The 26,171-nt window shown below is 38.6% G+C and overlaps 2 protein-coding genes across 4 annotated transcripts; one reads left to right on the top strand and one right to left on the bottom strand.

Moving 5' to 3' along the window:
- The first annotated feature begins 1,751 nt into the window (after positions 1-1,751).
- LOC147174422 (uncharacterized) lies at positions 1,752-21,472 on the top strand. Of its 2 annotated transcripts, none has more exons than XM_086076540.1 (11): positions 1,752-1,866; positions 5,644-5,687; positions 5,853-5,902; positions 6,966-7,075; positions 7,179-7,232; positions 7,312-7,326; positions 7,465-7,533; positions 7,685-7,773; positions 8,120-8,210; positions 8,304-8,412; positions 20,951-21,472. In XM_086076540.1, exons 1-11 carry the CDS (start codon positions 1,864-1,866, stop codon positions 20,965-20,967), a joined length of 651 nt encoding a protein of 216 aa, XP_085932666.1. In that variant the 5' UTR covers positions 1,752-1,863; the 3' UTR covers positions 20,968-21,472. The 2 variants fall into 2 exon arrangements, with proteins under 2 accessions (XP_085932666.1, XP_085932665.1); XM_086076539.1 differs by having other exon boundaries at positions 7,312-7,374.
- Positions 14,415-17,007, bottom strand: LOC147174423 (tubulin beta-1 chain). 2 transcript variants are annotated; one of them, XM_086075641.1, is made up of 4 exons: positions 16,849-17,007; positions 15,889-15,997; positions 15,702-15,812; positions 14,415-15,603 (listed from the first exon to the last, which is right to left on the bottom strand). In XM_086075641.1, the coding sequence occupies exons 1-4, from the start codon at positions 16,903-16,905 to the stop codon at positions 14,543-14,545; spliced, it is 1,338 nt and encodes a 445-aa protein (XP_085931767.1). In that variant the 5' UTR covers positions 16,906-17,007; the 3' UTR covers positions 14,415-14,542. The 2 variants fall into 2 exon arrangements, with proteins under 2 accessions (XP_085931767.1, XP_085931768.1); XM_086075642.1 differs by lacking the exons at positions 15,702-15,812; positions 16,849-17,007 and having other exon boundaries at positions 14,415-15,487; positions 15,889-15,945.
- Positions 21,473-26,171: the final 4,699 nt, after the last annotated feature.

The following is a 26,171-nucleotide window of genomic DNA, read 5'->3' as shown; positions in this document are numbered from 1 at the left end:
ATGCCTGGACAAACTGGTGGGGTAGTATGGTTTCGTTAATGGAGCAATGGTGGAATCCATAACATCTGTTGGGGAGAAAATGACCTTTATAAATTGCTGTCAATCTTGGACTATGTCAATGACCCACTACATGGAAGAGTGATCAGGGAGAAAACAAAGTATGTTCAGTAGAAGGCTGCTGTCTTGGTCAATGTACAGACCAATTAAATCTACTCCACGATGTGTCTCAGGAGCTCTTGACAACTGAAGAGACTACTTTTGCACCTTAAAGGTTACGTAACTGAATTGCACAGAAAGCTAATGATACCAAGCTTCTCATGGTGGTCGTTTTTTCAATTGCATTTCCATTGTAGCTGTTTTATTGACTTTTACTTTACCTTTCTTTTCCTTTTCTTTTTTACTGTATAGCTACAGTACTTTTAGCTATTTACTCTGATTGTTGACAACTTTACAGTATATCAATGTGCCTCCGTGAAAGTGAGACGTACCTGTCAAATCAAGTGCATCAAAGTTTGAAAACTAAGTGTTGTCTTTTTACATTAGATTACTTTTAAGAAGGCACGGTGGTTCACTGGTTAGCATGTCCGCCTTACAGCGCAGAAGGCGTGAGATTGAGTCCGGGCTTCGGCCTTCCTGGGTGGAGTTTGCATATTCTCCCCGTGCTTGCCTGTGTTTTCTCCGGGTACTCTGGTTTCCTCCCACATTCCAAAGACATGCATGGCAGGTTAATTGAACACTCCAAATTGTCCATAGGTGTGATTGTGAGTGTGGATGGTTGTTCGTCTCTGTGTGCCCTGCGATTGGCTGGCAATCAGTTCAAGGTGTACCCCGCTTACTGCCCGAAGCCAGCTGGGATATTTGAGATTTGTTGGCATATCCCAAATTCAAATTTCAGATTATTCCAAAGCCTTGACATGCCTTAAAAAGGCCTACTTTTTATTCCACAAAATCGAATTTAGACCCCAAAAAATGAAGAAATAATTTTCTAAAACAAAACAAAACCGTAAAGCAAAACAAAACAAAAAACAGTCTTCTTCCAGAAGTTGTAATTTTAACAAATAATCTTGATTCTGGCTATTTATCATCTGATATATAACCTAAAAACAATAAATAACATAACATAACTTATTCATGAAAAAAAAAAGGCTTTATCATAGTTTTCTCGCTTCAAGTGTAAAATGCTTTACCTACAAACTAAAGATGCTATTTGTTTTTAATTGTTACTGCACATAATAATCAACTAATCTAGAAAACTACACTGTGACAAATGACTACAAATCATTGATTTGTCACATCGTAGCAGGTGACACTTTCAGTAAGGCCATTGTGTAAGGGCCATGCCAAATTTTGCATTCAGTACAACAATATATGTCATAAGTCAATCCACAATTTTAGCAGCAGTAAAATCAATACTACTCGAGAGGAAAGACACTTCCTTCTTGTTGTGACACACAATTCTGCAATGTATTTAAAACACACAAACAAATACGGTGTAGTTGTCTGTGATGCAGGAAGTAGCTTGCTAACTAATGAACTGACAGACTCTAGAAATATATCCTTCAGGTTTACTGGAAACAACAGTAACAACAACAGAAACGTAACACATTTTCTTTTTACTTCACTCCCAAATATCTATTCATATTTTCTCTATGAAAATTCTACATTTTATGAGTAAAGTAAAAACAACAAAACCAATTCAAATGTAGAATCATATCAAAACCCTTTTTGTTTTTATCGTGTCACAAAGTAGTGGCTTAGTCACCTGATATGACACATCAGAGAGAAGAAAGGATCAAAGCAGCATCATATGTGGTTTTGAGCCACTTCAAGTAAACTTTAGGTAGCAAAGTTGGAGGCACCTATATGGTACGTGGTGATTATTGATTGAATTGTTGTGTTTTTATTTTCTTAAATTATCTTAAGCTATTATAACTTGTGGTGTGACCTGCCACAACATAGCCTAACCACATGCACAATCTAAAGCTATCCATTATAAGCGCTGTTTGAACATTTCTAGCATTACAAATACAACTTTGCTAATTGTGTACAACTGCACTGCACAATACGGAGGTCTTTAAATTTTCCTTGCCTCATGAGAGTCAAACACTTTGAAGTCCGTATTACTGTATAGGCCTATTTGTCTTGGACTACCAGTAGCTGTCACCGACAATGTATGCCATGCACGGATTTATAATATATATGAGAGGGGCTTTAATTAATCATAAGACGTCAGGTTCTGTTAATGAAAATGCCATTTCTGGAGAAATTGCATGTGAAGGCTGTAAGGCTGAATAAAAACTGAAAAATGATTTGGAATGATATTAAATGGCATGATGCAGAATGACCTGGGAAAAGCTGAACAATTGAAAGTTGAAACTGTTTGATTGGGTGAATAAGGGTGAATAAATGAAATTAGAGTAATAGTACATGTAGTAATAGCAGTAGTAGTAGTACATGTAGTAGTACATGTAGTAGTAGTAGTACTAGTAGTACGCCGTAATACACGTAGTAGTAGTAGTAGTAGTACTACATAAAGTAGTAGTAGTAGTACATGTATTAGGAGTAGTCCATGTAGTACATGTAGCAGTAGCAGTACATGTAGTAGTAGTAGTACATGTAGTAATAGTAGTACTAGTAGTACATGTAGTAGTAGTAGTAGTACATGTAGTAGTAGTAGTAGTAAATGTAGTAGTCACAGTAGTAGTAGTAGTACATGTACATGTAGTAGTAGTAGTACTAGTAGTACGCAGTAGTACACATAGTAGTAGTAGTATAAGTACATGTAGTAGTAGTAGTTGTAGTAGTACATGTAGTAGTAGTACGTAGTAGTAGTAGCAGTACATGTAGTATTAGTAGTAGTAGTACATGTAGTAGTAGTACATGTAGTAGTAGTACATGTAGTAGTAGCAGTAGTAGTAGTAGTAGTAGTAGCAGTAGTAGTAGTAGTAGTAGTAGTATATGTAGTATTAGCAGTAGTAGTGCATGTAGTAGTAGTAGTAGTAGTACTACATATAGTAGTAGTAGTAGTACATGTATTAGGAGTAGTCCATGTAGTACACGTAGCAGTAGCAGTACATGTTGTAGTAGTAGTACATGTAGTAGTAGTACATTTAGTAGTAGTGGCGCTTGCATTAGAAGTAGTAGTGGATGTATTAGTAGTAGTACATGTATTAGTAGTAGTAGTACATGTAGAAGTAGTAGTAGTAAATATAGTAGTCGCAGTAGTAGTAGTAGTACATGTAGTAGTACATGTAGTAGTAGTAGTACTAGTAGTACGCAGTAGTACACATAGTAATAGTAGTAGTCAATAGAAGCCCTATCCTAGAATGTACAAGAAGTGAGCTATGAATTTTTTAATGTCCAATTTTGGCCCATTTTTGCACATTCACTTTAGTCATACTTCTTCCATCTTTGCCAACAGTTTTCACCCGATTGACTTCAACCTTGGCATGTATCATCTCAAGACCCGGGACAACAACTGGGGAAAAAAATCGGGACTTTTCAAAATACGATATGACGGGGGCGGGGCAACAAATTTTGCCTTTAATATTTCCTTCGTCACGAAAGAGGAAATGCTTAATAACTCCACTGTACATGCTCCAAAAAATCTCAAACCTCACATGTATCTTAATAGTCACGGCCTGAAAACATCTATATGACAAAATTCGGTTTTATATGTATAGCGCCACCTAGTGGTGACAAGAAATGTCATACTTTACATTTTTATCTACTGTGACGAGTTCGTTAGAGGGATACTGTTGAAAATGTGTCAGAAAAGCCTTGCGATATTGGTCACGCCCCACACCGAATATTAGGACTTTTCGTCAAAGGGCGTGGCCATGACGGTGCCGCAAATTCTGATGATTCACCATGACAGTAAAAGTCGCTTTAACATGACCCAGATTATCCTATCTTGTTAATGTTTCACATATTTGATGAGAGTCCAGTCCTAAAGACATCTACAAACTTATATTTCAGTGATAGCGCCACATACTAGCATTTTTTAAACATTTTTTTTTTCTTCCACATTTTTCTCCAATCACGTGAACTAGATCTACCTCATAACTGCTCAGAAGAGTAGAGTTTAAGCCTTCAGGATGTCACGACACGACCTGGGGCGTGGCAAGGCATTGTTCGCCAAGAAAATGCCAATTTTGAGGGCCTAAACATGCACAGAAACTCATGAAACTTGGCACACACATCTGGCTTGGCAAAATGAGCAATATTTTATCGTGTATTGTGTACAAAAAGGACTCAATCCCGCCCCCTAGAAATTTTTAATGAAGCAGCCCCGGTTGTACGTTTAAGCAAGTTCTACGAAAAATTTTAGGTATATGAGGGAGCCCAAGACCTACAAAAGAACTCTCTTGGACTAATTTGTTAAAATGCTCAGGAAGTGGATTACAAATTTTTGAATGTACAATTTCTGCCAAATTTTTAGCATTTGCAGGGGACATTCTTAAGCCCATTTCTCCAACACATTTGGTCCGATTGACTTCAAACTTGGCCTGAACCATGTCAAGACCTGGGCCATTTAGAGAGGAACAAATTTTGAGTTTTCGATATATTATATGACGGGGGCGAGGCATCATTTTTTATCTTTCATATTTCCTTCGCCATGAAAACGGAAATGCTTAATAACTCCCCGGTACATGCTCCAAAACTTCACATGTGTGCTTATAGTCACGCCCTGTAGATATCTCTATGACAATAGTCGGTTATAAATATAGCGCCACCAAGCCTTTGGGGCGCAAAAAAAAAATACCCCACATACGTTATTTTGTGTACAGAATTTGGATACTATTTGTAAATGTGATAACTAAGTAATTTATTAATATTTTTTTCAACGTGCAAGTACCCCAAAGTGCGGGCTGCGAGGACCCTTTATAGCGGCTCGCAGCTCTAGTTATTATTATTATTACATACAATAAGGCACACCGTATTATTGGGCGCATGCAGGCATTGTAAAACATGCTAGCTTAAAACATACAGTAGCATGCTTTCACGCTAAAACATACACTAGCATATGTTTTTAAAAAAGCAGGGGAGCAAAACTGAGTTCGGTTGTACTTAATTGAAGTACTGTATTTAATTATGTAAACAGTGAGTTCAATTGTACTTGAAGTATTTAACAATTTACCCGCGCTACTTTTGATCAGTCCTCATCCACAAATCCCTCAAAGTCCTCATCTTCTGTATCCAAAATGAACAGCTTTGCAAGATCTCCATCAAACACGCCAGGATCCCTCCCGTCATTGTCAGTCAGTCTCGTTAACATGGGGCTCCTCAGAAACAGCCACTCTTTCATTTTCTCCTCAATGTGTCGTCAGAAATGCTCCCACAGTCAGTCAAACGAAGAGCTTACCGAAGTCACACAACAACATTTACAGATTTAGGAACTCGGTGCACACAAAAAGCGCACCACATTATTAGGCGCGGCGTCAATTTTTCAGAAAATTGAAGACTTAAGTGAGCCTTATGCTTGTGAAAATTCGGTATCCACTTCATCTTCTGCAAAACTAGATTAGAGAAGCGTTTCAAATTCTGTTTATTTTTATGAATGTCTGGAACTCGAGTATGTAATAACGCAATTCATTCAAGGAACTCATCCGCGTGTATTTGTGTGTACATTTCTATTACTAGGATCCAGAGCATCCAAACGAAGACAATCTTGTCACCATGCCCAAGTGAGCACACATATTTTACATTACAGACAAATCAAGACACACCACACATTTAGTAAAATATAATTAATGCACTTTAACCAAGAATGTCGGTGGTTTATGATGCCTCAATCAGCTGTGACATAAACCTGTAAGAGTTTGTTAAACACTATCTGTATGCACTTACAGAACACGGTCTCAAGCTAATGAAGATGAAGTCAAACAGCCTACTCCTGATGGTAATATCGCAGTACTATTGTTATATGTACGTTTTGAAATAATTAAGACTGTTTCCCTTTCAACAGCCAAAGTAGCCCCTGTTAAGGCAGCGGCTACTAAACCTGCCGCTCGCTATACAGTTGATTTTGTGTTGAGTTACCCTTGAAATACAAAACATGCTTTGTTTTTAAATCATCACTAGCCTAGCGCTAATTTTAAAAAGAATGGGGGATTCCCATTCAAATGCTAACAGGAAATTACCATCAACTTTGGGGGTAGCACTCCTTCAAATAACAAATATTCACACACAAATGCTGTGGAAACACATACCCACAGGCAAGATAACACTACTCAAATGCACGAATTCTGGCCAATTTTATGAAACACAAGTTATTTTAATTAATATAATTCAATTGGAACTTTCACATGTTCTAAGAGGCCAAAATGTGCAGGAACACCCAGTATTTGTTTTGCAATTGCTGTTTTAGTATACCGTATTTTAATTTAACTTTTCCTTTAATTTCCTTTGAAGTGATATTTAAAGCTGAGTTAAATGATTCACAGCATTTGCTTTTCCTCAAAATCCAAGGATACAAATATATACAAGGATTTTTTTTGTTTTGTTTTTTTGGTCAGACCAGCACACATTTCCATATGACATAGCACAAAATACTAGGATAAGGGTAATGTAATGCTTAAGCTTGAAAATGAAGAATGAAAATGCAAGAGGCTTGAATTTCATATTATATTTAGAAGGTTATGTTAATACTTGACAAAAAGAATCGTGTTTAGGAATAAAGTGTTCAATGTGAAGAGATGAATGGGCGTAAGGCTATTATGATAGCTTTGAATAGTTAAAAAATGATTATGTTTTAAAACAATGAATAATCGTTTTATTAATTGTGATTTCAATCTCAATCAAAATAATTGTGAATATTATTTTTCCCATAATCGTCCAGCCCTAGTTTATGTGCATGATGGGGGTTTGGCATGTTTACACGATAACTGTTCTGACCTGAAAGTGTGACAAAGACTTTGACTAAGGAAGTAATTACTTTTTCTGATTTAATATTATTTTGCAAGGAGCAACGAAGAAACCACCAAAGAAGATGGTGGTGGTCACTGTTGGGGAGCATCCTTTATATGTTTCGTCCTTCATTTCATTGAATCACCCCAACTGGCTGGTGGATGAAGTAAATTAAAGCAATAAGTATTTTTTAAAGAACAAAGATTTGTTTTTCGCTCTTGCTAATATTTTTGTGTGTTTCTTGTGTTTGATTTTTATATGCTATACAGGTGATTGATGCATATGTTCATCTAATCCTTCGACGAATGGGAACGGCTAAGGAAGTTAGTACATTTTTCTTGATGCGTTTGTTTATTTTCCCTGGAGTACAGTTTGTTACACTTTTGTTTTTTTTGACAACAGAACATTCATCAAATGGTATGCTCAATAGCCACTCGTCTGTTTAATGGACATCCAGAGGTTATGGTAATCTATTTAGTTGCTTATTATCTAGCTATATTACTCAACACCAGTAACCCAAATTAACAATAATTTGGTGGGGAACCCATTTTTCAGGGCATCGCCCCCAACAAAGAGAGGTGGATTTGTCCCGTGAATATTGATAACAGTCATTGGATTGTAGTGGTTAGTGGCTTTCTCATATTTTCTTCAGATCTATTTTTGGATTGTGTTGCATATAGGTATCAATGGCCTGATGCAACATGAGTCACATTTCATTAAAGAGTGTACTTCACAAATATGTCAGTGTGAAATAACACAAATGTATTCAACATAGATTGTCCAAACTGATGAGGAGAAACTGCTCCTAATCGACCCAGCAGGGCAGGAAGACTGCTACAAGAACATGATCGAGAACAATTGGCGGTAACAGCTTCTGAAAGTTTGAATTTTAAAAGCATCGCCTATGTTAAGATGGAAGTTCCAAGTTTGAGGCTCTTATATAATCAGATTATCTATCTGTCTATCTGTCTATCTATCTATCTATCTATCTATCTATCTATCTATCTATCTATCTATCTATCTATCTATCTATCTATCTATCTATCTATCTATCTATCTATCTATCTGTCTGTCTGTCTGTCTGTCTGGCTGTCTGTCTGTCTGTCTGTCTGTCTGTCTGTCTGGATAGATAATCTTAATGTATATATTATAGGCTTTTATATAAGAATTTGTCTCATGTTCATTCTTATGCTTTTGAAACAATAATTAGGAAGTTCATTGGGACGCCAGGCTGGTCCTGTGAGAAAATTTACCATGCCATACAGAAGGACAGGTGCAACTGTGGCGTTCTGGTTTTAATGGTAAAGATTTAAATTAAATTAAGAGTGTCTGTAATAAACTTTTTGTTGTTTGGCAAGCATATGTAACAGAATGCCTAAAATACAATTTCCCAGTTTCTAGAAAAGTACCTACAGACTGGAAGAATATTGCGCGCCAAGACGGACAAGACAGCACTTTTGATGGTTCGTCACCAGATGTCATGTGACCTCCTACTTGCTGGAGGTCAGTGCAAGGAGCTGAAATATATTTTGTGCTTGTAATGTAGAACTAAATAGCCACTTGGCTTCCTACAACTTAATTGGTCTCCTCACATAAAACAACTCATGATTGACTGCTCTCTGTAATGCCAAGTCAAAACTGACAAATTGTTGTTTAAATTATGGCCACTAGAAGGCAGCTCGACTAGTTATTGGTTAAGTCATTTTTTTCAGAAAAACATGAGACCACTACACAGACATGCTAATTGTTAACTGAACATTGCATTAAGGCTGACCGACATGGACAAAATGTCATATCTCGATTAGGGCTAGGCTGGGCCCAAAAATAAAATTTCCGCAGTCATTCAGGACGATTATGAGTTTTAATCTATTTTAATCTAATCCTAACCAATGAAAATCTGATTATTATTATTTTTTAAAACCTCACGAAACATAAATTATTTGTAGGCTACTTAAATTAATATTTCGCACAACCTTTTGTTTGCTGGAGACCTCAGTGCCTGGTGTCCTTAAAGCTAAGTGTCTTCATAGTCTCTTCTCATCAATAGCATGCAATGCTTTTCAGAATGTGTTTTTTTTTTATTACCTGCCTAAAACAAAAAACAATATTACTACTGCATGTTTTTAGCCCAGCCAGGTCTATACCTAACCGTTTCATTTCCATAAAAGGAACACACATTTGCTTATCCAACATATTATATTGAATGGTCACATATTAGTATTTTGAGCCCACATTTATATTGCTTCCACCCAAAAAATTAATAAATAATCCATGTGACCCCGTTTCAATTTTGAGCATCTGCTACTCAAAAGGTCTCTGCACACCCCTAGTGCAGAAGAGCAGAGTACAAAACTCAAGACTAAGAGGGTTCTAGAGAGAAATGCGCTGTCCGGTGTCAGAAAGCTTGGTCTCAGTCGCAAGTCATGGGTCTTCTTGTAACAGAATAAATGACCCAAAACACAGTTAAACCATCCAAGAATGCCTTAGACAAATCCTCTAGAGAAACACCCTTCAAACCTGGCACAACTGGAGCAGTTTGCCCATGAAGATTTGGCTAAGACACCTACAGAGAGGTGCACAAGTTTCACTGATTGCTAGAAAAAAATTGTTTGAGTACAGTATTTGCCTCAAAAGGTTCTGCAATAAAATATCAAGTTAAGGGTAACATGCCATTGTCTTGTTCATCTTTGAAATGATGACAACTAGTTTTGTTTGTAACCCCCAGCTTGCGCTCGTGCTTCTTTTTTATTTCCCTCTCATCATACCACATACATTCACTTCCTGCTCTCTTGCTTTAACGCTATCCTTATTCTTGTGACCCTGGGTCTCTCTGCTGGTCAACCTTTGACATAACAATGTAGTCACACAATATCAACACATCCCCTTTTCTTTGAGGCTACAAACACACATTACACCTTTTTTTTTTACTACTACAATTGTTTTTACCAAAACATCCAAAATTCAATTATTATTCTTTTTTTAACATAACATTTGAATCTCAAACATCACATCACTTGTCTCCGCCTGCACATGTTCCTCCCTCTTGAAGTTGTGCGAAGTGCCTGAACTTGACACAGCATCATTCACATCATCACAAGTTGTCCCTTGGAAGGACTCCTTTGTCTTCAGAAGGTTGCGACGGTTCCTCATGAGCACTTGACCTTGCTCCGTCCTCACTTCATAAGAGCTTGGTCCAACTTCATGAAGAACAGTAGCCTTTCTGTCCCAAACATTGTGGTTAAGAATTCTCACAACATCATCTTTTTTAAGTGGTTCAAGGGTTTTGGTTGACTTGTCATAGCACTGTTTTTGTTTCCATTTAAGATTGCTGTCTGTTGCTTTCTTTAGAAGTTGCTTGATGATATGCACTCCTTTCTCAGCCTTGCCATTTGCCTGAGCATGCTGAGGACTGAATGTTAAATGTTGGAAACCATATTATTTTGTACATTTCAGCAATTCCCTGCAATTATAACAAGGACCATTGTCGCTAACCACAGTTTCTGGTATACCATATCTGGCAAATATTGATTTGACATGAGTGATGACATTGTTGGCAGTTGTATTTGTAAGCAGGGCAATCTCAGCGAAATTTGAATAATAGTCTATCACCAGCAAACAGTTTTTCTATTACAATAAAACAAATCTGTTCCAACTTTCTTCCAAGGTGCAGTGGGTAGACATTGAATTATCATGGGTTCCCTTGCCTGTTTACTCTGGTATTTCTTGCATGTTTCACACTTTCCTATCCTGTCTTCAATGTCTTGATTGATGCCAGGCCAGTAGACAGTGTCTCGAGCTCTTCTTTTGCACTTTTCAACTCCAAGGTGTCCTTGATGGAGAACATCACTTCTCTGGCTTTGTGGAATCACAATTCTATTGTCTCTCAGTAACAGTCCATTGGCCACACATAGTTCTGATCTGACATGATAGTACTCCATTTTCTCTTATTCTTTGCAGCACATTCGTCAGTCTTTCATTGTGCTCCTGCAAGGTGGAGTCCCAGATGACAATGTCATCCACTTAACAACTGACTCCTTCCAGCCCCTCCAACATGTTGTCCACGGCACGATGGAAAATCTCTGAGGCTGAGATTATGCCAAATGGCATTCTGAGAAATGGGTTTCGGCCATAAGGCATGTTGAATTTGCAATACTTTGAGCTTTCATCATCCAACTTAATTTGCCAGAATCCTTGTGCTGCATCAAGCTTTAAAAAAATACTTGGCTCCAGCCATCTCACTCGCAATCTCCTCACGTTTTGGGATCTGGAAATGTTCACGTTTTATGCTTTGGTTTAAATCCCCAGGGTCCATGCATATTCTCAGTTCTTTGTTTTTATTCCTTTTGTCCACACATACCATTGAGTTGACCCACTCAGTTGTTTCCTCAACTTTTGTGATGACCTTTAAATGACACATCCTGTCCAGTTCCTTTTTACTCACCTTGGTGCACGGATCACTGGTTTTGCATCTTCTTTCAGTTTAATCTTGTATGTGTATGGTAGACATCCTAATCCTTTAAAGATGTCATCATATTGCTGCACAATAGCATCAATTGTGCCTCTTTGTGTGTTTTCTGCGTTAGAGCCTTTTACTTGGTGTATTCTTTTCACCAGATTGAGTTTCTTTGAAGATGCTCCGCCAATCAGTGATTCACGTCCCTTTGGTACAAATAGAAAACAGTACATTGTAGTCTTTGTTCTTCATTTTCACTCTCAATACACACTGGCCTATGTTTTCTATGCCTTTTCCATTGTAGTCTTTCAGTGGCACTTTTTTTTAAAATTATCTTTCTTCTATAATTCAGTCATGCTGATCAAATTTGCTTGTGCGCCGGTATCAATCTTAAAAGTCACTAAAGCTCTATTTATTGACAGTGGTATAGTCCATGTTTCTTCATCGTCTGTGTGTTGTTCACTTTCAGACATTTCACTGGACACCATTCCCACGAAGAAAGTGTCACCCAGGGCAGTGTCCTCATCCAGCCGTGCTGATTTGGACTTGCTTTTAGACAGACATTGTTTGGCAAAATGATTTTTTCCATTACACTTTGAGCATATTTTGCCATATGCTGGACATTGTCATGGCTCATGTCTTCCACCACAACGTTTACAGGAGTATGTTTCATTGTTAGCATTTCTCTTTTGTGGCTCATTCTTTCTCGTTTTGGTTTTAACTACAGCAACATTTGCCCTGTCATGTACTGTAGTGGCACTCGCGTCGTCAAACGTCTTCGCATGCTGCTGCGCTAGCTCATTAGCATGGCACATTCTCTCTGCCTCATCCAGACTTAGCGTAGCTTCTCCGCTTATCACATAGCCCGTAGGCAATTTGGTTGCGGATCATGGAGTCTTTCAAGTCGCCAAAATCACAGGACTGTGCTTTAAGTTTTAAAGTCCGTCACATCCGCGAACTGAACTTTTCAATGACCTTGTCATATTTATTCCTGTCATCCGCATCCTCATAATCCGCATCCTCATAGTTGAACGTGTTTTAAGACTTCAATGGCTTGGGGACCAGCCACCGTCAACAGCAGTGCAATTTCCTGGCGTCAGGTTTAGAGTCCAGTCCAATGGCCGCCATGTACAGCTCAAACTTCTGCTTAAAAGACCGCCAATTGCTGTCCAGATTCCCCACCAGTTTCAGTCCCTCCGGTGGCCTCAAAGACTCCCATCACAGCCAACACAGTCGTACACGATGGTCTTTTACTCCTGGTACCATGTCTTGTTCATCTTTGAAATGATGACGAGTTTTGTTTGTAACTCCCAGCTTGCGCAATAACAATGTAGTCACACAATATCAACACAGGCATCATGTTTGTCCAGGCTTGTTTCATGATTTTTTTGTGAAACCAAAATCCCAAAAAGCAATACCGTTTACTGATGGGTGGCATGTGTAATGGCGGAACGTTGTCGCCATCTTATGGTCATTATAAGAAATGTTATCAGCGACCACCTCCGATAATCCAAAACAAATACTGTACACTAGTTGTGTTTAAAAAAAAATAGATTGGGCAATATATCGCGATATTACAGCACACAATTTTCGTATTGATTCATATGCAGCCGAATCGATTTTTAAAGATCAATTTTTGATGGAAATATTCAACAGAATGTCTTACTTAGGGTTAGGTTTTACACTTAAAGCTTGGAAGAATGTTATATTAATGGAACATTAAGCCTTAATATTTTATTTCAATGCTGTTCAAACATGAAACAGATTCCAACCTGTTTGTTAAATACAGTGGCTTACAGTTATAAGCCTGAAGAACATTCATACAAATCTTACAGTGCACATGTACAAAATTACTGATTAGTATTTTCTAAATTTTTGTTTTAAAAAAATTACAATAATTGACGTATCGATTCGTATCAAGATTAATCAGTATCGAATCAAATCGTGACCTATGAATCGTGATACAGATCGAATCGCAAGGTACTAGGCAATTCACACCCCTACTGTACTGTATGTACAGCAGGGGTGCTCAAGTTCAGTCCTCGAGAGCCCCTATCCAGCCTGTTTTCCATGTTTCCTTCCTGCAGCACACCTGAATCTAATAATCAGCAAGCTTTGCAGAAGCCTGATAACGATCCTGATCACGAATCAGGTGTGTTAGTGGAGATAAACATGAAAAACAGGCTGGATAGGGGCTCTCAAGGACAGACTTTGAGCACCCCTTGATGTACAGAGTATAATAGATAGATCAATGGCAGATCATAATTGTTTTTATTTGTCTCGTGCTATACTAGTTTTATAAATAAAAATTGAAAATGAATGTGCTTTTAGACTTTTCCTTACTCGTTCCAGATAAAATATGCATTTCAACACAGACCTGGCTATATGCCGTGCAGTTTGACAGTAAAGCAAAGATTTATAAATTGATTTACAATGCCAATCAATAAAAACTGACTACCACCGTTCTAAAGGCAGATTTTTTTTTATACAGCTGCAAGACTGGCAGAACATCTGGTTAGAGTATGACAGTGACCATATTGCCTATCTGGTCTTTGAATAACTGACTCAGACACAAACCAGCATAACGAATTTAATTTTCACAAAACTGCAGCTAGCCTCAAATTAACATCGCCAGTGACCCATATTTGAGCACTATTAAATTGGTTGTTACATGGTTGAATCTTTCCTGATTAAGACTTAATTTATAATACAGCACAACGTAATAATGTACAGGTCTGTTTGCTGAACATGTGCTCATGTCTGAAGTGAATTGTTGCTGGGTAATCACATGCTGATTAATCACTATCTTAAATACTGGTTTACATATGTAGGAGTTATACATCAAACTTAAAGTGCATGCTGCAAGTTCGATTTTTTCCCCAGACCTAGTGCATTGCTTACCTCATTTTGGTGACAGAATACACGTACCATTTATCAAACAATGATCTAGAATTTAAGCAAATTAACAAATTGCAATCATGACATTTGTACTGCAGCCACATTTTATAGACTATATGGTATTAGTGATTTAAATTAAATAATTTCAACAATGTGGGAGTATGCACAATAACTTTTATTAACAGCAGACAGAACACTGAAAACTGGAACAAACTTTGAACAGTTAGAACTGGAAAGTGAGCTAAAACAGCAACAGGAAGGAAACATTAAACAAGTAGGCGATTAGGCCATCTCCTCTTCATCTTCTTCACCAAATTCTCCCTCCTCCTCAGCAGTGGCATCCTGATACTGCTGGTACTCCGACACCAGGTCATTCATGTTGCTCTCTGCCTCAGTGAACTCCATCTCATCCATGCCCTCGCCCGTGTACCAGTGGAGGAAAGCTTTGCGCCTAAACATGGCTGTAAACTGCTCAGAGATGCGCTTGAAGAGCTCTTGGATGGCCGTGCTGTTGCCAATGAAGGTGGCGGCCATCTTGAGACCACGAGGGGGAATGTCACACACTGCGGTCTTGACGTTGTTGGGGATCCATTCAACGAAGTAGCTGCTGTTCTTGTTCTGCACGTTGAGCATCTGCTCATCTACCTCCTTCATGGACATGCGGCCACGGAAGATGGCGGCCACAGTCAGGTAGCGACCGTGGCGTGGGTCGCAGGCGGCCATCATGTTTTTGGCATCAAACATCTGCTGGGTGAGCTCTGGCACCGTGAGAGACCTGTATTGCTGGCTGCCTCTGCTTGTGAGGGGGGCGAAGCCTGGCATGAAGAAGTGCAGACGAGGGAAGGGCACCATGTTGACAGCCAGTTTGCGCAGGTCAGCATTGAGCTGTCCGGGGAACCTGAGGCAGGTGGTGACGCCGCTCATGGTGGCAGAGACCAGGTGGTTAAGGTCGCCATAGGAGGGAGTTGTGAGCTTGAGGGTGCGGAAGCAGATATCGTATAGTGCCTCGTTGTCGATGCAGTAGGTCTCGTCTGTGTTCTCTACCAGCTGGTGGACTGACAGTGTAGCGTTGTAGGGCTCAACCACCGTGTCTGATACTTTGGGAGAAGGCACCACGCTGAATGTGTTCATGATGCGGTCTGGGTACTCTTCACGGATTTTGCTAATGAGCAGAGTGCCCATTCCGGAGCCAGTACCACCACCCAGAGAGTGTGTGAGCTGGAAACCCTGGAGGCAGTCACAGCTCTCAGCCTCCTTCCTAACTACATCCAAGACTGAGTCCACTAGCTCTGCACCCTCTGTGTAATGACCCTTAGCCCAGTTGTTACCAGCACCACTCTGGCCTTCAAGGAGGGACGAGGGGAATAAAATGTAATGAGTTTCACACCAGTAGCAAGTATGTCAAAAGAAATTTTAACATCAATCAATTACAACATCTTACCAAAGACAAAGTTATCTGGTCTGAAGACCTGACCAAAAGGTCCAGACCTCACAGAGTCCATTGTGCCTGGCTCCAGATCAACCAGTACAGCCCGGGGAACATATTTTCCACCTAGAAAATATGAACACATTTGTAGGCACAAATTAATCATTACAAAAAATTTAATTATAAATAAATTTGATATTACCTGAAGCTTCATTGTAGTAGACATTGATCCTGTCCAGCTGCAGGTCACTGTCACCATGGTAAGTGCCAGTTGGGTCAATGCCATGCTCGTCACTGATCACCTCCCAGAACTAAAGTAAAAAACAAAAATGTCAGCACAGAAGGGAAAGAGTTGATGGTATACATTTCCAATAAAATAAACAGTAAGACAGTGTACACACAAAGTATTATACATCATATAGTTATTTATTAAATTACTATATTAGACTGTTAAAATTGAGAATTTGCAATTCCCGCCATGAAACATACACGAGCGCGCCCTGAGCTCTTATTGGCTGAGCCCCCATTTTGAAAACTGCCTCTTACGTCATCAACCGCCTGCGCAGCCCACGCCCAGAAAATGCCGGGCTCAGCTCGAGACGCAATGCGGTGTAGGCCTCAAGAGTTTCGAGAACAAAATCGGGCAAATATTTATTTCATAAACGTAAAATTGCATATGTATCGGATGTTCAATCACATCCATCGAATAAAAAAAAAGCGATTTGCATAACGGAGACATGAAATCTCGACCCCCCCCCCCCCATATTGTAGAATCTAAAGTGTATTATACTTCTCACAAAAACGTTAAAAATGTTATATTCATTCGATACTCAATTGCAATCATTAAAACGGCATCGTTCGACGAAATTACATAAATTTAATAAAGTATGTATTTTGGGGAAAGGGGTGGGGTGCATTAATCCGTCGAAATATAATCTTGATAGACTAAATAAAGACATTTAAAAACAAATGACAAGTTTTAGGATAACTACAGTTACCGTTATACAGAACTACTCTTAAGTAGGACACGTTGATAATCCTAGGGTGTGGTTTCTAGGACACCAACAGGCACAAAGCAACGACTACTGGACAAGAAAAACGCCCTAAATGGCACTTTAAAACCTGAATTCGAGTCTTACAATAAACGCAAATGTTCACTAACCTTAGCACCAATCTGGTTTCCACACTGGCCGGCCTGAAGATGTACAATTTCCCTCATTTTGTCAAGTTTAGCGACAGCTGGTCTCACGCGTTCTTTGGCTTGCTGGAAGTGCGCGCACAATGGCGGAAACCCTTTCTTTATGTAAACTTAGCCCGCCCTCTAGGCTGTTAGTCGACCTATGATTGGATAATTCTGAACAAAATCTTGACGGACAAGAAACGAAACCAATTGAATTTAACCTAGGATTCACTCCATTGGTCAGATCTTTGTCACTCTATTCCATCGTCTAACCAGCAAGTGTGGAGAAGTCAGGAGACTTCATCCATGATGAGATGGCGAAATGGATGAAAACGGAAAAGAAAAGAAAATACATATAATACATCTATAAAGTGTGGGCTGTCTCAGTCTGCTTGACATTGTATAATTTTTACAAAAAACAAACAAACTCAAAAACAGCTGACCCAAATACAACGTGTCTGGAGGAAAGAATGTTAATTAGCACTTTTGTTACAACAATGCCATTGTCACTAATCCAGATAGATTACATTTTAAAGGGTTAAATTGATTCAATGCAATAACACATGACTTTTACTTATGTTACTTGTGTTGCTATGGTCATGTTTCCAAGGACCGAGGGGGGAAGGGAGTGCATTTCCCTCAGTTTGTCGCCATGACGATGAATGTTTCCACATTGGGCTGGAAAAATTCTATGCATTAAAAGAGCATTACCGGTTATAAGCATTCCATAATAGACCTTACAGTACTTAGAGCACAAATTATGCATGTCATGCATTTTCACCGGCTGATCTGTTCTTAAGTATTGATTTAAATTTACTCAGATTGGCACACTACATGCATGCATGCATGCATGCATGTATATATAGCCTTATTATTAAAATTATATATTTCAGTCCGAATGAGGTGTTGTTTTTTCCCACCAGAACCACTTGTCATATACTGTATGTAGGCCACATTTCCTGTTTCTACTGTCTCTAATGTGACATAAAAAGACCTCTGTTGGCTACATGACATGATTTTGCAAGTTACTATTGTATGTGTGTATATATATATATATATATATATATATATATATATATATATAGTAAGTAGCTACATAGTTTCCTACATATTGCCACTTTTGCATTATGGGAGTCAACATTAAGCGTTTCAGAAAACACGAGACTGTTACATTAAAAACAGTGACCTCCTACAGCTGTTAAGTCCGTAAATACTCAAGTAGCAGGGAAGAACAACAGTTCTTAAAAGTTGTACACACACACACACACACACACACGCACACAAATATTGAGCGATTTTGAAGTTTGCCTTTCGAAATCCTGGGGGCATCACGAGCTGATTTGGTTGGTCGGATTGTCTAATTAAACCAGATTAGATTAACCATTAACATGATAAAGCTTTTTAAAGCATTAGGCTCAAAACAATTCTGTTTTCAGCCCAGCAATGATAACAACCGGTGTGTTGAATATTGATTGACTTTTGTTGGATACATTTAACAATTTTTTCTTAACTACTTCTAAGAGCTACCCAAACTATAAACAACAGTAACTCTTTTAATTGCAATACAAACAACACAATAACAGTAACATATCAGTCACAAAAGCTATTGACAGTTGAGGGATTTTCCTTTTAGTTAATTGTAGAATGAGTATGTATTGATCTGACGGTTTACCCCAAGTGTTTAAGACAACTTTGATCTGATATTCATACTCAATAGCAGTTTTGGTTTTACCGATATCAAGTGAAATAATAAAACAAATAGTACTCAGAGAAGTTGGCCTACTAACAAGACATGTTTTAATACTGACCTTCGATCTCAGCTAAATGTTATGTCGTAGTACCGTTTACCAGCACAAATGTTACTATGTATTGTATAATTTTTTTTATTATTATTATTTTTTTTATCTTTAGCTGATCAATTGTTGTTTCCCCAAAGTGACGGATGTATGTAAGATCTGGGCTTGGTTTACATGCTTAATGCATGTCTGTTCAATTTTACAAGAATGAAAACATTCACATGAATGAACAAAATCAGGATGAGGCTCATTAATCGGTTCCCTTTCAGGACAGAATGTGTCGATACTGCCATGTTGAACTGGTGGTACTTCCTATGACTCAGCATTTATCAGAGCACTGCAGCATTTAGCACTCATTCCCCAGCAGTCCGATCAATACTTGGGAGGAAACAGATGCCATTCTAACTGGCGAAGACACACCCTGAATTTATCATGTACAGGCTGCAATGCTTTTTTAATAACATGTGAATTTAATGTATGAAAAACGTATCAGTTTGGTTTTGTTGTCATCTAAAAATCGCAAAATTGCACAAGTGTTATTATTAATATTGAGATAGGCTTTTTTTTCCTACTGGTAATTCAGAATTCACAATTCTAATGTTATTTTAAAATAATTGGTGACATTTTCCGGTAATGTACACTTAATGACCCTTTTATCAGTTCTCATTAACCACACAGTCCGCAGTCTGTCACGTGTTTAAACTGCAGCGTATTTGCTGTGCAGTTTAGGATATGAATGGTGTAGCATACAGTGCTGGCACTTCAGGGAAATATTTGCCCACCCTAAATGGTGGACATGTAGCATGGGTCTCTTCCATTAGTTCAGCCATGAGCCTTTTTATTTTATTTTTAATTATTTTCTTTAGCATTTTAAGGCCACCATGTTTCAACCTGTGGTTAGCAAACTCAGTTGGCCTGTTAACAAGCCAAGTTTTGTTTGTTTCTGGCATTGTGCACATCAGTGTTCATAGAAACTTCGAAGACATTTAGCTGGCTAAAGCCATGATAGATATGGAGGCAGAAGTGGGGAAGGGGCGCTACAAGTGACAAGAGGTGAGGGGAGCAAAGTAATAACAGAGAAGGTGAGAAAGTCATCCATGAAATTAGGACTTTTAAACAATTATGACCACTATTACTTTTTTAATTACCACTAATATTATGAATATATATATATTTTTAAATTTTTGCAACAAAAAAAACCTACTACTTTAGAATATGGTTTATAATTTTTTATTTTTTTTAAACATCTGTGGCTATTTTAATGTCATATATTTTAATGTTGGAGCATATGATAGCAAGAACTGAAAGGAACGGCAATTACATGGGGACAGTTGGAGGGTAGACAAGTGTTGGATTGGAACAACTGGGCTCAGTATGTTAGCTAAGAGAACCATTGATTTACTTAGATCATATTACTGTTTCCATAATTCACCGGCATTCAGACAAGCCCACATTCTGCACGCACGCACGCACGCACGCACGCACGCACGCACACACACACACACGCACACACACACACACACACACACACACACACACACACACACACACACACACACACACACACACACACACACACACACACACACACAGATCCCAGCAATCCCAGCAAAGTGTGTCATGATGTCAGGGATACTTTTGAGTTGAATACAGGTTACACCTAAACCTGATGCATTGTAAAATAAGATGAAAAACACAATAGTTCACGTGGGAAAGAAAGAAGATGAATAGACGTTTAAATAAGATGTGCTACAATGATACCCATATAGTGTGTTTACTTTTGGTTTTGTTCAAGTAATTCTAGTCAAGGTTTGTATTGCCATGCCAATTGCCATGCCAATAGGTCATATCACTATCACCCCCCCCCCCCATCCCCCCACCCTCGTCGGACTGTGTCCCAAATCATGGTCTGCATCCTCCTCCGAGCCCAGCCTCTGCAATCGAAAGAGGCCACACGTTCTGAAATGCCTCAGAAGTCTGTCAACCCTTGTTAAATGGGACACACTTCATGCTTGCATCACTAGTTCACATCCATCACCACCATATAACGAAACAGAGAGCTAAAGAATCAATGAAAGAAGTGTAAATTAATTTCTAACCAGTTCACTTAGAAGAGGCTTCTTTGCAACCGGTAGTTATTAATAGTGAAGCTATCTTAATTGTGATATTTCTTATTTTATTTTCAGATGTTTTATTTAAAGAGTTTTGATAACAGGTTTGATTCAATGAAATAAAGTAATTTATGGAGATTTCTCATGTCATAAGTGTGGTTTATTTTTTTCCTATAGGATTCTCAGTGTCATGACAGTGTAGATGGCTCCTTGATGATGTGTGGAGACATTGGAGACATGCACCCCTGAGATCAAGCCAAGTCATGTCCCATTGAGAGACGGAAGACACGATAGTCTTCATTGCAGCAATTCTATACATGGCAGCAACCCTGTGGAATCCTGATAAATAGTGGGATATTGTCTGTTAATGTAAATTGCACATAATTTCATTCATGTGATTCCTGGTTCTCAAACTGCTATCTTTACTCACGGAAGTTCTTTATTTGTAGTTAAAGCTGTCACATTTATTTTTGACCTGTTGGAATTACCCTTACAGTTCTTACCGGATTGCTGTAAACGCAATGGGTAAAAAAAACGAAAAACATTGAAACACAGAGATTCAATGATTAAGAATTTTAGTGCTTTGGTATATCAATGTTTAATATTTGAAACTTGAGCCGCATTGGGGTGAATGATTTTTAAACATACAATATGTACATACAGTGGATATAAAAGTCTACACACCCTTGTTCAACTGTTTTTTGTGGAGGGGTTTGAGTTTTTCCATTGATCCTAGAAGCTTTTAAGTTTTCTGGGGATCCATTATTGATGTTGGTATTGTAAAAATTGTTTAGAAAGTGTTGTACTTGACAATTTTAACATTTATGAAAAATTGGAGGCAGAGTCAACTTTTATACCAGAAACAAACACAACAATTGAACAAAGTGTCGTTCACATGGCTGGTTAGCATGACTGCATCACAGTTCAGAGGTGACAAATTAGGATGTTGACATGACAACATGTCAATCTAATGACACTGCTGCCCTCGCAACCACAAACCGCATAAGCAAAAGAAAATGATTGGTTGCAATAGCCAATAGGAGGTTTTTTTTTTGCGTGCTAATGTACTGATAGATGGTTGTTTGACAAGCCATGTATTTTTTTGGGTTGATAGTCTAAACGAAAGATCTAGATATGTTACATGTTACTTAGTCTGTAACAGGTTTTTATAGAGAAATACTGTTCCTCCTGCCTCCTGTACTTACGTGTAATTTATCTCTATGCAAGACTTTGATGTGGTAGTCCCATTTAGTAGCTCGGCCAGTCACCAAGCTATATATAAAAATCTGCAACGTAAAGGAGCGTGATGCTCAGCCTGGCGCTGAAGTAGTCCACAATGCATCCATTCAGGCAGCAGGAAGATCCGGGTATCATGTTACACAAAATGATACTTTGTCATGATACGGGGGGAGGGCCGAGTTCAACATCTGCTCATACTACTGTACTTGTTGAAAACATCTCCCAAGTGGCACAAATTGGAAGACAATATTCTCATTTGGGCAAGATATACACTGGTCCCAGTGAAAAATTCCCATTTAATACCAAAATTAATTTGGTCCAATTTGAGCATTTGCAAGTATGCAAAGGCCCGATTCTCAGATGTCTGAAAGGGGGATTATCCTGTGCAGGGTGTTTAGTGTTCCGCCCACACTCCCAAACTGCTCATACATTGGCACTCCCATCCACCCCTCAGCCCTTGTTGATTAGTTTCGCATCAGGAATGTCGGCCCCCAATCGACAAATGTTGCCTCTGCTTTAGATGACCAACACAACCAAGCACACACATTGATCGCTCCACAATGGTGAGTCACCTTCCCTAAATTGGACGCCTGATAGTACCAAGTATCAAGACTGACCTGATAGCGTGAGTCACCTTCCCTAAATTGGACGCCTGATAGTACCAAGTATCAAGACTGACCTGATAGCGGCAGTACCAAGTATCAAGACTGACCTGATAGCGGCGTGATAGTACCAAGTACCAAGACTGACCTGATAGCAGCGGCATTGTGCATGAAAGAGTCGCAATTGATTAAGGGGCTGAGAACCTCCTACTGTAAGTGGCTATTGTTCAATTTCATATCACAACACACTCGATTGCTTGGCCAAACTCTTGACCAGGTTTCATATTTACGATTGTTGGCCCTGACTGCTTTGAGGAAAAATGCTATAATTAGGTCCCAATTGTCAGCAGTCAACACTTGTCACTTTTCATCAAAGGGACAGTGTGTAGAATTCAGTGCCGTGTTAAACTACCAGAATGCAACGACTTAAGTTTGAAGCATGTGCACTACAGTGTCTGAGACCACACTTCGCAAGCCTACCACCAACTACTTCGTCCGCCAAGTTCGTCCCTTTAAGATGTCCGTAGCAGAAATATGGCGACGAAACATGTCAGCCTCCTGTAAGGCGTGGCATGACCTACAGCATGTAAATGAAAACAAGTATATTGATGTGATTTTTTTATTTGCATATTGAAATTAATAGTGTGTTTTAAAAACAACAACATTGAAATATCAAAAAATTATACACATGCCCCTTTAAGGGCTTTTGGCTTCAACTTTGTCATTCACTTTATGCTCCTCTGCATTCCATGAAAAAATAACTAGAAAAAGCCCTCTCTAGACAATAATAGAAAGAGTAGGTAACCTACAAAGCCTCCAAAAGCGTGAATATTTTTGTTTTTTGAGAACATACTAAAGAAATAAAAGATGACATATCAAACATTTTGTGTGCGCAGACTGAACACAAAACTAAACCGAGCACTCGTGCACAGGGTTGTGGAATCCAGGTCCAGAAAGTAAAAACTCAACAGGTGGAGATGAAAAGACAAATTAATAATTTTCATTGTTATTGTAGTATATAATGGCACACTTTCATGGATTCTAGGGAATTTTCTTTTTTTGCATTGCTACTGAGAACATTCTATTGTACCACATTCAGTGTGCATATGCAGGATACTTTCTCTGTTCTCTGCTGTCACCTAACGGTATGTTGTCGTGTCACTATGCAGAGGTTTCAACACACGAGAGAAATGGCAGATATAATCTTGAAAAATACAAACATAGAAGTGTCATTTAATGGGCAATGATAATGATTGCCACTATCACCAGAGATTGCAATGACGCTAAATGTGATTCACTGGACACTTCATGAACATCTGCCCAATCTTTTGAGATCAAATACAAAATATGTAATACACTCGATACATTAAAAATACTTACTAAAATAATGTTTAATCAGTTACAATAATGGCAAAATCTGTTATAGAGCATAATAAGACAAATGGCAAAGAACTGAGACTGAGAGTTAATTGTCAGTAGAAAATTGTAATTTAATACACATGGCATGATCTCAATCTTGCTTTTTAAAATAAATGTGCCCATATATTTATTGACCACTAACAAAAATAAACTGTTCATACATGCATAATATTAGGGCTGGCCCTAGGATTTTGGTGGCCCTCAATGAGATTTTATATGATCCCCCCAAAACTTGAGTGTGGATGTGACACTCTTCGGGCTTGTCATTCGGTCAGCCTTTTTTTACACAGCACACTGCAGCTCACTTGTCGTACACATGCCCTGCCATTGTGGCGCACATTATACAGGCTCTTATAATATGAATTGTCCTATATTTGTTGATTATGATGTAGTAGGTTGACTCAAGTCCCATGGCTCAGACAGTTTATGCTTTGGAGCACAAATTGCAACAGAGGTATTAATGTCGTGCTCACCGTTGCCTCAGTACAGCTCGGCCAGTTCATTGTCGATAGTAATTTATTTGTAATTCAATGCAGGTGGAATCAGTTAGGGATGGGCGACTCATTTCACGTATTGGTACTCGCGACGGATATCGATACTGGTATCGGCCCCCACTCTTGTGGCCGTGGCTGTTTTTTTGGCCGGAACTAAAGGCCTAAATGGTTATATTGCATTTATTGACCACCACAGGGGGCTCCAGTAAGAGAGCACATAAGTCCTCAGTTGTGCTCAACCATTTAATTAGCTCGGATCAGTGCAGACATACCTTTTGTGTATATTATATAGTATATCGTCATTGACTACTGCGGTGCTCTGTGATGAATGACGAACGGAGAACATGAAACAGTAAACGGAAATACAGAGCATCCATCCAAAATAAAAGCATGGATTTCAAAATAAAAAGTAATTAAACATCACACACTAAACAGCTTGAGGAATTCCTAACATGGTAGATATTACTGAATTATATATTTTTTGATTGGGACTTTTTTTTTCCTGGCCTCTGGATTATTTGTTTAATTTTATTTATCTTTTTTTTTTTTAATTCATTTTATTGTGTGCTCTATGCAAAATGACTTTTATGAGCAAATTGAAAAAATATAATTGCCATTCATTTCAACCAATTTTAAGGAAATTTGCTATTATTGGGATATATAGGTCTTTAAAAAAATATCTGTCATTGTTTGTTTTTTGCGAAATTTTATGTATCATAAGTAGTAATGGTATCGGCACTTGGTATCGGCGAGTACTGAAGATTTGAGTATCGTATCGGTCTAAAAAAAAGTGGTATCAAACATCCCTAATCATAAGGATAATATATCTTGCTACCAACCACTGAAAGGCATAGCTATGACAACTGAAAGGCCCTAGGTAATCGTTTGGCTTTCCCTATTCCCACAATTTCCCAGAACTACACGGAGAAGATTAGAACAGTAATGTACAGAGCGGTTGTATACTGAAACCATCTCCCCCCCATTCTTGTTATAGTTCAAACACTAACCTTTAAATGAAAACTTAAAAAAAGCAGTACATAGAAAATAAATTACCGGCATGAGTGTCGTACAACCTTGTATTCAAATGTTGATCTATTTGAATGGGTCCAGAAATGATAGTAGTACAGAACAAACTATCATATAGTTTCCGATCAGGTGACCAGTATTTGTACAGTATGTCTGACATGTGAGCGGTTGTGATCGAGCAAGGCATTGACCTCCAACATGGTGGCGCATGACGTTGCGGGAAAACTATCTTGTGTGTGTCGTGTTGTTCTGCATGGTGTAAGTGTCAGCCGTGGGGTCGCTGTTGTTTAAAAAAAAACGGTGCAAGGTTTTAGATAGGTTTGATTATCCCTTCCTAGAATATGCCAAACATTTAGGTGACTCATCTAGTCAGTGAACCCCCACTTCTGAACATCACATTAAAAAATGGAACATAATGCTTAGTTTAGTCTGCCCTGTAAAGCATAGGTGTCAAATTCCGGTCCTGGAGGGCCGCAGTCCTGCAGGTTTTGGATGTTTCCCTTCTCCAACACAGCTGATATATGATCAGCTCATCAGCAAACTCTGCATAAGCCTGATAACGATCCTGTTGATTGGAATCAGCTTGGGTTGGAAGATGGAAACCTCCAAAACCTGCAG

This window comes from Leptonotus elevatus, chromosome 5, assembly GCF_054856555.1.
Source record: "Leptonotus elevatus isolate MCC_2025b chromosome 5, RoL_Lele_1.0, whole genome shotgun sequence".
Classification (NCBI taxonomy): domain Eukaryota; kingdom Metazoa; phylum Chordata; class Actinopteri; order Syngnathiformes; family Syngnathidae; genus Leptonotus; species Leptonotus elevatus.
The sequence above is the reverse complement of the archived record's forward strand: the minus strand, read 5'-3'. Positions and strand labels throughout refer to the sequence as shown.